At 53.3% G+C, this 11806-nt stretch overlaps 1 protein-coding gene across 3 annotated transcripts in view; it reads right to left on the reverse strand.

The window, feature by feature from the left end:
- MPRIP (myosin phosphatase Rho interacting protein) overlaps positions 1-4121 on the reverse strand; it is a 129844-nt gene extending 125723 nt beyond the window's left edge. For all 3 annotated transcript variants that reach the window (XM_082861039.1, XM_082861040.1, XM_082861038.1), the window contains exon 1: positions 3877-4121. In XM_082861039.1, coding sequence (XP_082717165.1) covers positions 3877-3999 — 123 coding nt within the window. In that variant the 5' untranslated portion in view covers positions 4000-4121. The remainder of the gene's footprint in view (positions 1-3876) is intronic.
- Between the last annotated feature and the right edge of the window lie 7685 nt (positions 4122-11806).

Raw genomic sequence — 11806 nt, forward strand, 5'->3', positions numbered from 1 at the left:
CATTCTCCAGGAGGGAGAAACAACCCAGCCAAGGTCCCACAACAAAACAATGCTAGACCAGGGACTAGAACTGAAGTTTGGTGACTCCTTCCACAAAAAGTGATTCCTAATAGTGCACGAGTCAGCAAGAGAATGAGACATCATGTCAGGTCAATACCCACCAGGAACCCTGGCTGGGACGAGGACCTGGAAGCCAAGAACCCTAGTTCCAGACCTGCTGCTCTGCTCCCTCTATTCTCATTTCACTCTACACAGCCTCCTGAGTGACTCCATTCACTCCCATGACATCAGAATTCCCACCTGGCCCCCACCCCTCCTCCAGCTCTAACCGCCTACTGCCTTAAGTGGGTGATTCCACCTAAGGACCAAATTGGACCTCCACCTCCTCCAAGTCAAATTTACCACACTATTTTTACTCCTCCCCGCTCCCTCAAATCTACTCCAAATCTGCTATTCTCAACTGCCGTTAAGGGTACGTTTATCCACACAGGTTTCTTCAATCCCCACTCCGATCAACTGCCAATATCCTGTCCCTGGTGTCTGACGACTCCTTTCCCTCCCGGCCAGCACTGACCTAGAGAAGACCTTTACTGACATTTAATTGGACTTCTTCAAGAGCATCTATTAGAACTTCTGCCTTTAGCCAGAATTATCTTCCTAAAACACAAATCCAATGGATTAAAAAGCTAAGCATAGGAAATTCCCTGGAGGTCCAGTGGTTAGGACTCCACGCTTTCACTGCCAAGGGCCTGGGTTCGATCCTTGGTCAGGGAACTAAGGTCCCACAAGCCATGCGGTGCAGCCAAAAACCAAACGAACAAGCAAAGCTAAGCATAAAAATAACTATAAAAGAACTAAGAAAAACATCAGAGACTATTTTATAACATTGGAAAGAACACCTTCATAAGAATGAGAATAAAACTACAAACTATAAAGAAAAACATGGGAATTAAACTGTCATATTTAAAACTACCACATGAGAAAGAGAAATGACCATACAATTAAAGACAATGTATGACAGGTGTCAGATTAACATCTAGAGCAGGAGTCGGCAAACCATGGCTCACAGGCCGATCCTGCCAGCTACCTATTTTTGTAAATAGAAGTTTCACTGGGAAGAGCCATACCCCTTAGTGTATGTCTTGTATACAGCAACTTCGCACATCGGCTTTTGTGCTACAATGGCAACGCTACATAGTAGCCACTAAGATCTTATGGCCCACAAGGCTGAAATATTTACTATCTGACCTTTAGGAAAAGTTTGTGGACCACTGACCTAGGGTATATACAGAAGCTCCTACAAATCAATGGTGGGGGGGCCCTAACCCGATAGAAAAATGAGCAAATAATATGAAAATCCACGAAAGAACAAAATATATTCAATAAATATTACTAAAAGAGGCTTAATCTCACTGGTAACTAGGGAAATTATTAAATAATTAAATAATTTGATAATACCCAATCCTGGCAATGGGGATAATACCCAATCCTGGCGAAGGGGAGCCTTTTTTGGAAGACAATTTGGTGATTATCTGTAGGAAAAAAAAAATTTAATGCACTTGATGTCAACCTAGCTATTCTATTTTTAGGTATCTGCCCCCAGAGAAATACTTGCATTCGTGCGCGCACGCACATGCATTCTCGCGCGTGCGCGCGCGCGCGCACACACACACACACACACACACACACACACACACACACACACACACACACACACACACACACACCTGAAAGCAGTTAGAAAGCTGTTCGTTGAGGCATTCACTGTCTATAATGACAAAACCTGGAAGTAACCTTGCTGTCCACCAATAAGGGAATGGTTAAACTATGTTACATCCCTGATGGTACAATATGCAAAATATCCCTGATGGTACAATGTGCAAAAAACAAGTTTGGTATATTGATATGTATTACCATGAAAATGGCTATAAAACATCATTAAGCAGAAAAAACAAAATATATTTCAGAGCAAAAACGCACATACAGTTTAGGTTTAAATAGGTTTTTTAACTGTACTTGAGTCTGCATGTATGCAGAGAAATGCATAGGAGAAGGACTAAAGGATAAATGCCTTAAAGAGGAGGTGGCATCAATGATCACTGATCTATCTTCCAGCCTTGATGGTCTAAAATAAGCTCAGGGTGGGAGGGGCAACAGGAAGCAGGGGCTTGAAGGAGACTGATGGGAACCGATTGGCTGAGGTTTTCTAATGGAGCCATGAGGATGAGAGTAAGAGGCTGGGGGAGGGCCGGATGCAGGGAGCAGCAGCTAAGGCTGCTGGCAACAGCCCTGAGTCTCCCTCGTCTCTCTTCAAAAACAGTTTCTTCCTGAAAGATCCCAAGAGGTAGAAGGCTGGCCTAGTCTCTCCCAGCACAAATAACCCCACTCATTTCAGAAACGACCATTCCACTTGTGCCCTGGAGGGCCCAGGCCTATTTCAAAACCCACAATTCAACTGTGAATACAGTGCAAGATTAAGGTACTTTTAAATTTGTGACATCCCCCTCCCCACCAAATCCAATTAATAATCAGCATTTTAAAAACAGATTCAATTCAAATATGCAGATTCCACTCTAATTCATCTAAGTTTAAGAATCGGAAAACAAGCCCTATGAGGTGTAAACACCCAATTTAGGCAGCTGCCTGGAATAACCAGAAAACTCTCTCAGAATAACCCTTGCCAAGCCAGAAACTTCCTAAATCCAAGCTTACTGTTCTGTAGGTGATTCCTGTTCATTTGTTTTTTTAAACTGCAAGAAGAAAAAGTTTCATACGATGTCATGCCTTGCTTTTCACAACAGCCTAGTGAGGCAGGAGAGCCAGGGATCCCTGCTCCCAATTTACAGAGAAGGAAAATAAACTATAACGAGGCAAAGGGACTTGTTCAAGGTCACGCAGCTGCAAGTGATAGCCAAGCCTAGAAGTTCAGTCCCCTGACTCCTGGTCCAGGACCCTCATGGCCACATGAACTGCTTCCCAGGGCAAGGCGTCCAGTGGAGAGGAGAGCATCTCCCTCAGAAGCCCACCACAGCCCGGCACACCACCAGGACACGGACCCTGCCGTCCTAACGCTCTGACTCCGCAGCCCTGGGTGCGGGGTGAAGCTCTGGGTCTCGGGTACCAGAAGTTTCTTTCTGGCCGCTGGGGAAGGCAGCCGGTCCCAGGCCGTCACCCCTGCCCTGCCACCCACTCGGCCGGCCGTGTAAACACTTCGCAGCAAGAGAAACGGCCAGGCCAGTCCACTCCAAAGCAGCGTGTCGGTGGAAGGAGCGCCCACGACGAAGTCAGCTGGGCTGGAACGGGAAAGGGCTCCCGGCCTCGCGCAGAGGGACCAAGGGAAGCTCGTGGCGGCTGGGGGGACGGAGGCTTGGGGGGGGGACGGAGGCTGGGGAGAGGCCGGGGGTGGGGGGGGCGGGGCCGGCCGGGAAAGCGGGAGTGGCCGCGCGGGGCCGCAGAGCCCAGCTGCGGAAGGGCCGGCCGGGCCCAGGACCCGCGCCGGGGCACGCGGGACGGCCCGGCGCCGCGCTGTGGGCGGGTTTCCGCCGCCAAAGCGTGCGAAACCCCCCAGGGACGAGGGACAGAGACTCGGCCGGGAGCGGCGACCCTGGGGGCGGGGAGGCCGTGCGAGCCCCTCCCCCGCCGGCGGCCCCGGGTCGCGGCCCAGAGCGAGACCCGGACCCAGGCCGCCCCCGCCCGGTGGCCGCCGGTGGGAGAGGGCGCGGAGCCGGGCGGCCGAGTGTGGCCCCGCGCTTTGTTCCCGCGCTCGGCCGGGCGCCTCGAGACGCCGAAACGCATGAGTCACCGGGCGGCGAGCGGAGGGCGCCGCTCAGTCCCGCGGGCGCCGCTTTGTCCGCCCCGCCCGTGCCGCCCGCTCACCTGCGTCAGGTCCTCGTCGTTGAGCAGATGCGACTCGCGGGGCTTGAAACAGTTCTGACACTTGCTCTTGTTGAAGATGTTGGCCTGGAATTTCCTGCACGGGTTCTCCTTGGCCGCCGACATGGCCGGGAACGGGCTCAGGCCGGGCACCGCCGCATCCCCGGCCGCCGCCTCCAGCCGCGCACGCAGGCCGGCGCCTCACAGAGCGCGCGGCCCCCGCCGCCCGCCCGCGCCGCCGCCGCCGCCGCCGCCGCCCGCCGGTCCCGGGCCCATGGACGCGGCCTCGCGCGCCCACTCCCACTCCCGCCGCCGCCCCGCCGATCCCCGCGCTCGGTGCCCGCACCGCCCTCGGCCGCAGCGAAGGGGAGCGGAACGCCGGGCGCACTCCAGGGCGGCAGGCGCGCGCGAGGGAGCGACAGGCCAGCGCGCGGGGCGTGGCGGTGCGCGGGGCGGGGCCGCTTCCCGGCGCGATCGGCGGCCCGGCGGGTCAATGGCAGCGACGCGTCCTGGCTAACAAAGAAACCCCCTGGCCAATGGGAGCCGGGGGTGGGACAAAAGGCGGCCAGGCGCAAGGTAACTTGTGTAGGCGAAGTAAGGCGGGGCGTGGTGGGGAGTTCAGGCTTGGTGGACGGGCGCGCGGCCGCCGGTCCTGACAGCTGCGTGGGCGGGGCCTGCGGGAGGGGGGCGCGGCCTGCGGGAGGGGCGGGGCCTGAAGGCGGGGCGGGGCCTGAAGGTGGGGCGGGCCCTGCAGGCGGAGGCGGGGGCGGAGGCGGGGGCGGGGGCGGGGGCGGGGGCGGGGGCGGGGGCGGGGGCGGGGGCGGGGACGGCGGGCTGGCTCTGCAAACAGTTACTGCAACCTCGCGGTCCCGCGCCCACGCGGAGACGATTAGTTTGGCACCCACTATGCGCCGGCCCCGCGTGGCGGTCAGCAAGGCTACATACTGTTCCAAGTACTTGATATGCATGAGCTCAGTGAAGGCTCACAGCCTCCCCATCCCCATCCCCATCTTATGAGGGCGGACACTGAGGCGCAGAGAAGTTAAGGAGAGGGACGTAGGGTTTTGGGCGGCGGGGGGTGACTTAGAGATGTCAGCCCGGAAGAGCTGTCAGTTCTATTGCAGAAGATTAGTAAGGGCTGACGCGGTGCCAGGTACTGAGCCAGGCATTCCTGTCCCCACTACGTGCTTGAGGAAAATAAGGCTCCGATGTGTGCGTGTGCGGGGTCTACTAGGCGGGCCAACTGTCACTCCAATCGTCCACTATCCAGCCTCCTGGCCAGAAGACCACTTGGAGAAGACTGTAAAGGGGGCGCAGGCAGAAGGCTCAGCAGCCAAGAGAGGGGGGCTCCTTGGGGAAATTAGGGGCGGCTTCAGAGAGGAGGGGAAATTCAAGCAGAAGGTGAGAGGTCGAGAGGGGCTGGGGTGGAGGTAGCAGAGGAAGGAGCAGGACGGATGAGGCTGAGGGATTCCCGAGGGCCAGGGCACCCCACGCCTCGGGTTCCAAGCTCGGGCGCGCGTAAAGGTCATCCTGCCGGCAGCCAGGAGTCTACCATGGGAGTTTCCAAACGGGGGGTGAGCCAACTCAGCCCTCACAGAGGAGGTGACACTGAAGCATGTGTTAGTGGCAGCGACAGCAGCTGTTGCTAAGGGAATGGAAGGTTTTAGGAGAAGCAGCAACTGCTTCCAGGGCTGTGTACTTTTCCATTGAGCATCCGGTGAACAGCCCGGGGAGGTGAATTTCAAGTCAGTGTAAGAAAATACTTTCCTCCCAAGAGAGCTGAAGAAAGGTGGATCAAACTCCTGTGGTCACCTAAGGGGGAAGGCCAGCTCTTGACCTTGGTTGAGTGCCTTCACCTACCCGCTGCCTCAGTTACCTCACCTACAAAATTGGCATGATTGTGTGCTTATTGTTAGCATTACATGATATAATGCCTATCAAATATTTAGCATAATGTGCCAAAATGTTAATTGGTGAATCCAAGCAAAAGGTGTTTATTGTCCGATCCTTGCAACTTTTCTGTTGGTTTAAATTTTTGCAAAATAAAAAAGTGTGTGTGTGGTGGGGAAGACAGACAATTGCACAGAATACTCAGAAACTGACACCAATGGTGGCCTCTGGGGAGGGAGCTGGGTGGTGAGAGGTGACCTACTTTTAATTTTCACTGTGAGCCCTTTTGTTTCTTTGGATTTGATATTGTGTGCATGTATAACTTGTTTTAAAGTAACTTTTTAAAGTCCTACTTTGGATTTGATATTGTGTGCATGTGTAACTTGTTTTAAAATAACTTTTTGAAGTCCTACCCATGCCTCAAGGCCAACTCAAAGGCCCCTTCCCTTAAGAAAATCCTTGGGGAACTTCCCTGTAGGTCCAGTGGTTAAGACTCCGTGCTTCCACTGCAGGGGCCGTGGGTGCGATCCCTAGTTGGGGAACTAAGATCCCGCATGCCACATGGGGTGGCCAAATAAATAAACAATAAAAAGAAAAAAGAAGATGCTTGGCAGGTTCCGCTCAAGTCAGCGGACACATCCAATGCCTGCCTTGAATGGCAAGGGTCTGCAGCTGGGGAAATAAAGAGGCATTTGATTCGGGCCTGCCTGGGAGGAGCTCACACTTGAGCAAGCGGAGACAAATAAGAACAGAGGGCAGACGGACAAATTCAATCCGGGGTGTTGTGAGGGTCCAGTCAAGGGCACCCAGCTCTGTCTGTGGCTTCAGGGAGGGCTCCTTGGTGGAGGCAGTGCCAGGCTGAGACCTGAGCTGAATAAGAACCAGCCAGGAGAAGGCAAAGGGAAGTCACTCCAGACAGAAGTAGCACAGAGAGGTGAGAGTGAGGGGGAACAGTAAACAGATGGTGCTCGCACAGGTTTAGCCCTCGCTGAACGAATACCTATTACGGTAGATTAAAGCTCACCGTCTTCAGGGAGATGGGCGATGTTGGTGTTTATTATTATTGTTGTTTTGTCTCCATCTTACAGAAAACACACATGAGGCTCAGGGCGTTTAAAGAACTTGCCTGTGGTCCCAACACGCACTCTCCAAGTGAGGATTCAAGCCCACACAGACTGACCCCAGAGCTGCCTGGGCAGTAGGGAACCATTAAGTGAAATCTTTAGATTGAACACTTAAGAAGGGCTATTGGCCTGGAGAATGAAGCAGAGGTGGAGACCAGAAACATGACTGATTAGGAAACTACTCTGACAGGCCACAGAGCAGCGAAGGTAGAGGCTTGAATTAGGACAGAGTCAGTGGGAGACTTCGGGAAATATTCAGGACGGACGGGTGTACTTAACCCTTCCAAGTGGGGCTCTCCAGACATGACCAGACTGTGGCACTGTCCGAGCAGGGCTGGGTCGTGGTTCCGGCTGCATTTCCGCGCCTGCTTCACCGCCTGGCATGTGGTAGGCACTCACAAAGTGTGAACCAACGAAAACTGACCGTTCTGTCTCATATTGTTGTCTCTCCCCCACCAGAGTATAAAACCCATGCGAACAGGGTGTCTTCCAGCCTTGGTTTCCGTTTCCGGGATCCTAGAACAGCACTTGGGACAAGGTCAAATACTGCACATGAACAAAGAAACATTCATCGGGCTGTACACTTATGATCTGTTCACTGCAGACATCTCTGTGGATAACGCAGAGCTCAAATAGGCAATAAACAGGCAAGCAAGCAAAGCTCTCTCACCTGGGCCCCAAATGCAGGCAAGTCGTGCTCTGCACACCTGACAGCATCCTGTAAGGAGCGGGACTTGTGTGTGCACACGTGTGCGTATCCGCTCTTAGACCCAGCTGTGGAACCCCCGTGTGGACACACTCACAGAGGTAACTGCTCTCATCTCGGTCACCGTGGATCAGTCTACTCGGCCCTTGAACCGCGTGTGAGTGGAATGTGCACTCTGTGTCTGGCTTTCTCACTCACCCGTGGGTCTGTGCACCCTGTGCCGTCATGTGTGTCAGTGCCCCATGATTTCTCACCGCTGCCTCAGAGTCCACTGGCTGGGCGGCCCCGCGAATGTCCCCAGTCTGGGCCGTGGTGAGTGAGGCTCGAAGGGGCACCCTTTGGCCTGACTCTGGCCCACATAAGCACTTACTTCTGTTGGGACCACCCAAGAGGGCACAGCTGGGGATTTGGTGAGCCTGTGTTTCACAGAACAGGAAACTCCCGGACAGTCCTCCCATCTGGGGGCTGGCCCTCCTCTCCCCCTCTGCTTCTTAACTTGGTAATAAGATTCACCTGGGGGATGTGTTGCTTCTCCAGCTCACGGGGCCTTCCCTGGAAATGCCGAACCAGGGCCTGTCGGCGCTCTGGAAGCCATGGGTTGCCAGGCCTGCCTGACCTTTAGGCGAGTTTTGGAAACAGTGATGGAGCTGTGGTTCTCCAGTCTTGAGCGATTTAAAAAATACCTACTCTGGGCCCCCATGCCCAGATATTCGGATTTAATTGGCATCTGGAAAAACTCCTCGAGGGAGTTACTGTAGGGGCGGGGGCGCGGCCCACTGGTTCAGGGAGAGTGGGAGGGACAGCCCACGAGGTCGCCAGCCCAGGACGGCCCAGGAGGTCACATGGCTGCACGAAACCACCCACCGACCCAGCGCCACCGGCTGCTGCTTTATTGCCTCTCTCGGTTGTGGGGGCTGACTGGGCCCCGGCTCCGTCCTGCTGGCCTGGCCTGGGGGTCTAGTGTGAGCCCAGTGAGACGGTGCCCAGGCTCTCCCCACAGCTCAGGGATCCCCAAAGTGCTCCAGGAGGGGGAGGCAGAAGCCAGCAGGGTCTCAAAGTCCCTCCGCCTTCTATGAGTCAGCACAGCTGCCCCAGCCCCGGGCACTGCCCCAGGGCCTCAGTCCCGTTTCCGTGAGCTTCACTGGGGGCCCCCCTGAGACTGGCTGCCACAAACAGTGTCTACTCATAGGTTATTGTGTGAGGACAAAATATATTAATACACGTGACGTGTCTAGTTTGGTATCTGAAACAGTAACTGCTCCGAAACTTTCAGCTTTTATTATGCCTAGAACCTCTATGTCGGGGTTGGTGAGCTTGTATTTTAGGCTTTGCAGGCTCCGTGGTCTCTGTCGCAAGTTAACCCCCTCTTGCTGTTGTCCCGTGGAGGCTTCATAGACAATACATAAGTACGTGGGCGAGGCTGTGTTCCAATAAAACTTTATTTATAATAACAAGCGGGGGGCCAGGTCGGCCCTCTTCCTTGGGTCCCCTCTTTTCCTCTCGGTCGGGCCTCCCTGTCCTGGCCAGTCTCTCAGGAAGGTGGGTCTCCCCGGTCCTGGTCTAGCCCCTGTCAGCCATCACGTCGGCTCTCAGGGTTCCATGGTCATGGAGCGCTGTCAGTGTGCCCTATGCTGGATGCTAGGTTCCATCACATATAATCGCACTGAACCCAACTACCACCATTGGAAGGCAGTTCTGGCAGTGCCAAGTGGTGCCTGATGGGGGTCACTGTTAACCTCCCATCCCCCAGCAGTCCCCCAAAGCCACCCCAAATGGTCCAAATGCAGCTTACTAGCCCCTCCCTGACTGCCGCCTGGGGTTAGTATTACTCCCAGCTTACAGGTGAGGAAACTGAGGCCCAGGAAGGTCGAGGACAGCATTCAAGGTCGTACAACCAGTAAATGGTGAGGCCTAATTCAGACGTGGGCAGCATATCCATAACCACTGCCCTACCCGACCCCGGCCAAGGGTGCTGTGGGCAGGTGGGCCCCGCCCTTCCCCGGGGCTCAGGTGCGGCTGCCCTGGAAGGAGATCAGAGGATCATGGAGGCCCCTTCCAGCTCTGACTCCTGCAGACACCGAATGACAACAGTCCTCAGAAATGCACTTGAAGAGAATGGCAGGCACTGGACATACAAAGTCCAGCAGGAGGGCAATTTCGCCATTCGATTAAAATTTTAAGCATGCACACCCTTTGACCTAGTGATTCCCTCTAGAAAGATAGGTGTGGAGTCGCTCACGTGCACAAAGGTATGTTACACACAAGGATGCTCAGGGCGTCCCTGTTCTCAAGAGCAGAACCGCGGAGACATGCCAGCTGGCCACCACCGGAGGATCCGATAAATAAATGATGGTTCTTTGATACAGGGGAGCACCGCGAAGCTAGTAAAGAATGAGAGGGTTGAAGCGGCCAGCCGTCTGCAACGTAAGGTGAAGTTTAAAAGCTGGTAGGAAAATGGTGTGTGTCTTGGTAGCTCCCTCCTGTCTTAAGTGGATACCGAGACAACATACACAGTATTTGCACAGAGAAGTTCTAGAGGCGCAGACACCAAACTGTTGAAATTAACCCTGGGAGGGACAAGAACGTGGACTCTCAGCTAAGCTATTGATTTATATCATGTGTGTAAATTTTTGAAAACAAACTTTTGGTTTTTATAGAGTCATGTGATGAAGGTTGGTGTCCCCACCCCCAGCTTCCACAGTCCAGCTCAGGAAGAGCCTCCTTTCAGGCATCCTCCTCCCCTCCCCTCCCCTCCCATATTATATTAGAGCAGACCCCAAACTCATACCATTCTTCAGTAAGTACTTCAACGTGTGCAAAGATCATACACAGGCCTACCTTGGAGATATTGCGGGTTTGGTTCCAGACCACTGCAATAAAATATTGCGATAAAGCAAGTTGCACAACAACAACAACAAAAATACTTCAACGTGTGTCTCTAAAAGATAAGGACTATTTCTTTTTAAGAATTTTTGTTTTAACATTTATTTATTTATTTGGTTGCGCTGGGTCTCAGTTGCAGCACGCAGGCTCCTTAGTTGAGGCATGCAAACTCCCAGTTGAGGCATGCGAACTCCCAGCTGCAGCATGCATGTGGGATCTAATTCCGCGACCAGGGATCAAACCTGGGCCCCCTGCATTGGGAGCATGGAGCCTTAACCACTGTACCACCAGGCAAGTCCCAAGGACTATTTTTTTAGAACAGCCACAAACCGTGATCACACCTAAAAAAATAATAATTCTTTAATATCTTATATTCGGTAACTTCCAGTTATCTCAAAAAAATGTGAGTTATTTTCATAATAATAATAAAGGTTGAAAAAGAAAAGGAAGCCAATCCAGGGGACAGACAGACTGGTACAACTCTCCTGCAGGTTTGTTTAGTGACACTTATCAAAAGCCTTAAAAATATGCTTATCTTTGACCCTGCAATCCCAACCCATGAATTTGTTCTAGGAAAACAAGATGAAAGAGAGAGGCGGACACTGTTGCCGGGTGTGCCGCGCGCCTGCCACAGAGAGGCTGCTTGGAAAATATTTGTTGAATGTGAGGTTGAGCTCCAGCGTTGTTCTTTGCTGCTTTGTTTGTAAAAGGAAAAACCGAAAGCAACAGAAGAAGTGTAAGACATTAGGGTCCCAGCTCAACAAACGACGACAGAACCATACAATGGAGTGTTGTCCCTGTCATTTGAAACCAGGTCGTGGTAACGCACAATACTCCCCCTTCCCTCGAGCGTGGCTTGACTTCACGCTTGACACCCAGAGCATGGAGCAGGAATGCAGACAACAGTAGTTTACAGTGGAGAAGCCCAGCAGATGCTCCGCCCCTGGACACCAGCAGTGATAAATCATGTGGACGTCAGGTACCCGGATGGGATGCCCTGAGAAGGGTCTCCCCCACAAAACCGTTACCGCAGTCTCATCGTGAGAAACACATCAGACAAACCCAATGGACCCACATTCTACAAGATGCCTGAGCGGTGCCCTTCAAAATTGTCAAGGTCACAAAACAGGAGGAAAGGTAACAGCTTGGCCTGAATGCCGTATGGGGTCCTGGACAGGGTCTTGGAACAGGAAAAGGACAGTCGTGGAAGAACTTGCAAAATACTAATAGAGCCCCTAGTTTAGTTAACAATAATTTACTAATGTTGGGACTTCCCTGATGGTCCAGTGGTTAAGAATCTACCTTCCACTGCCAGGGACATGGGTTCGAC

This window comes from Leucopleurus acutus (genome assembly GCF_964270905.1).
Source record: "Leucopleurus acutus genome assembly, chromosome: 19".
Classification (NCBI taxonomy): Eukaryota; Metazoa; Chordata; class Mammalia; order Artiodactyla; family Delphinidae; genus Leucopleurus; species Leucopleurus acutus.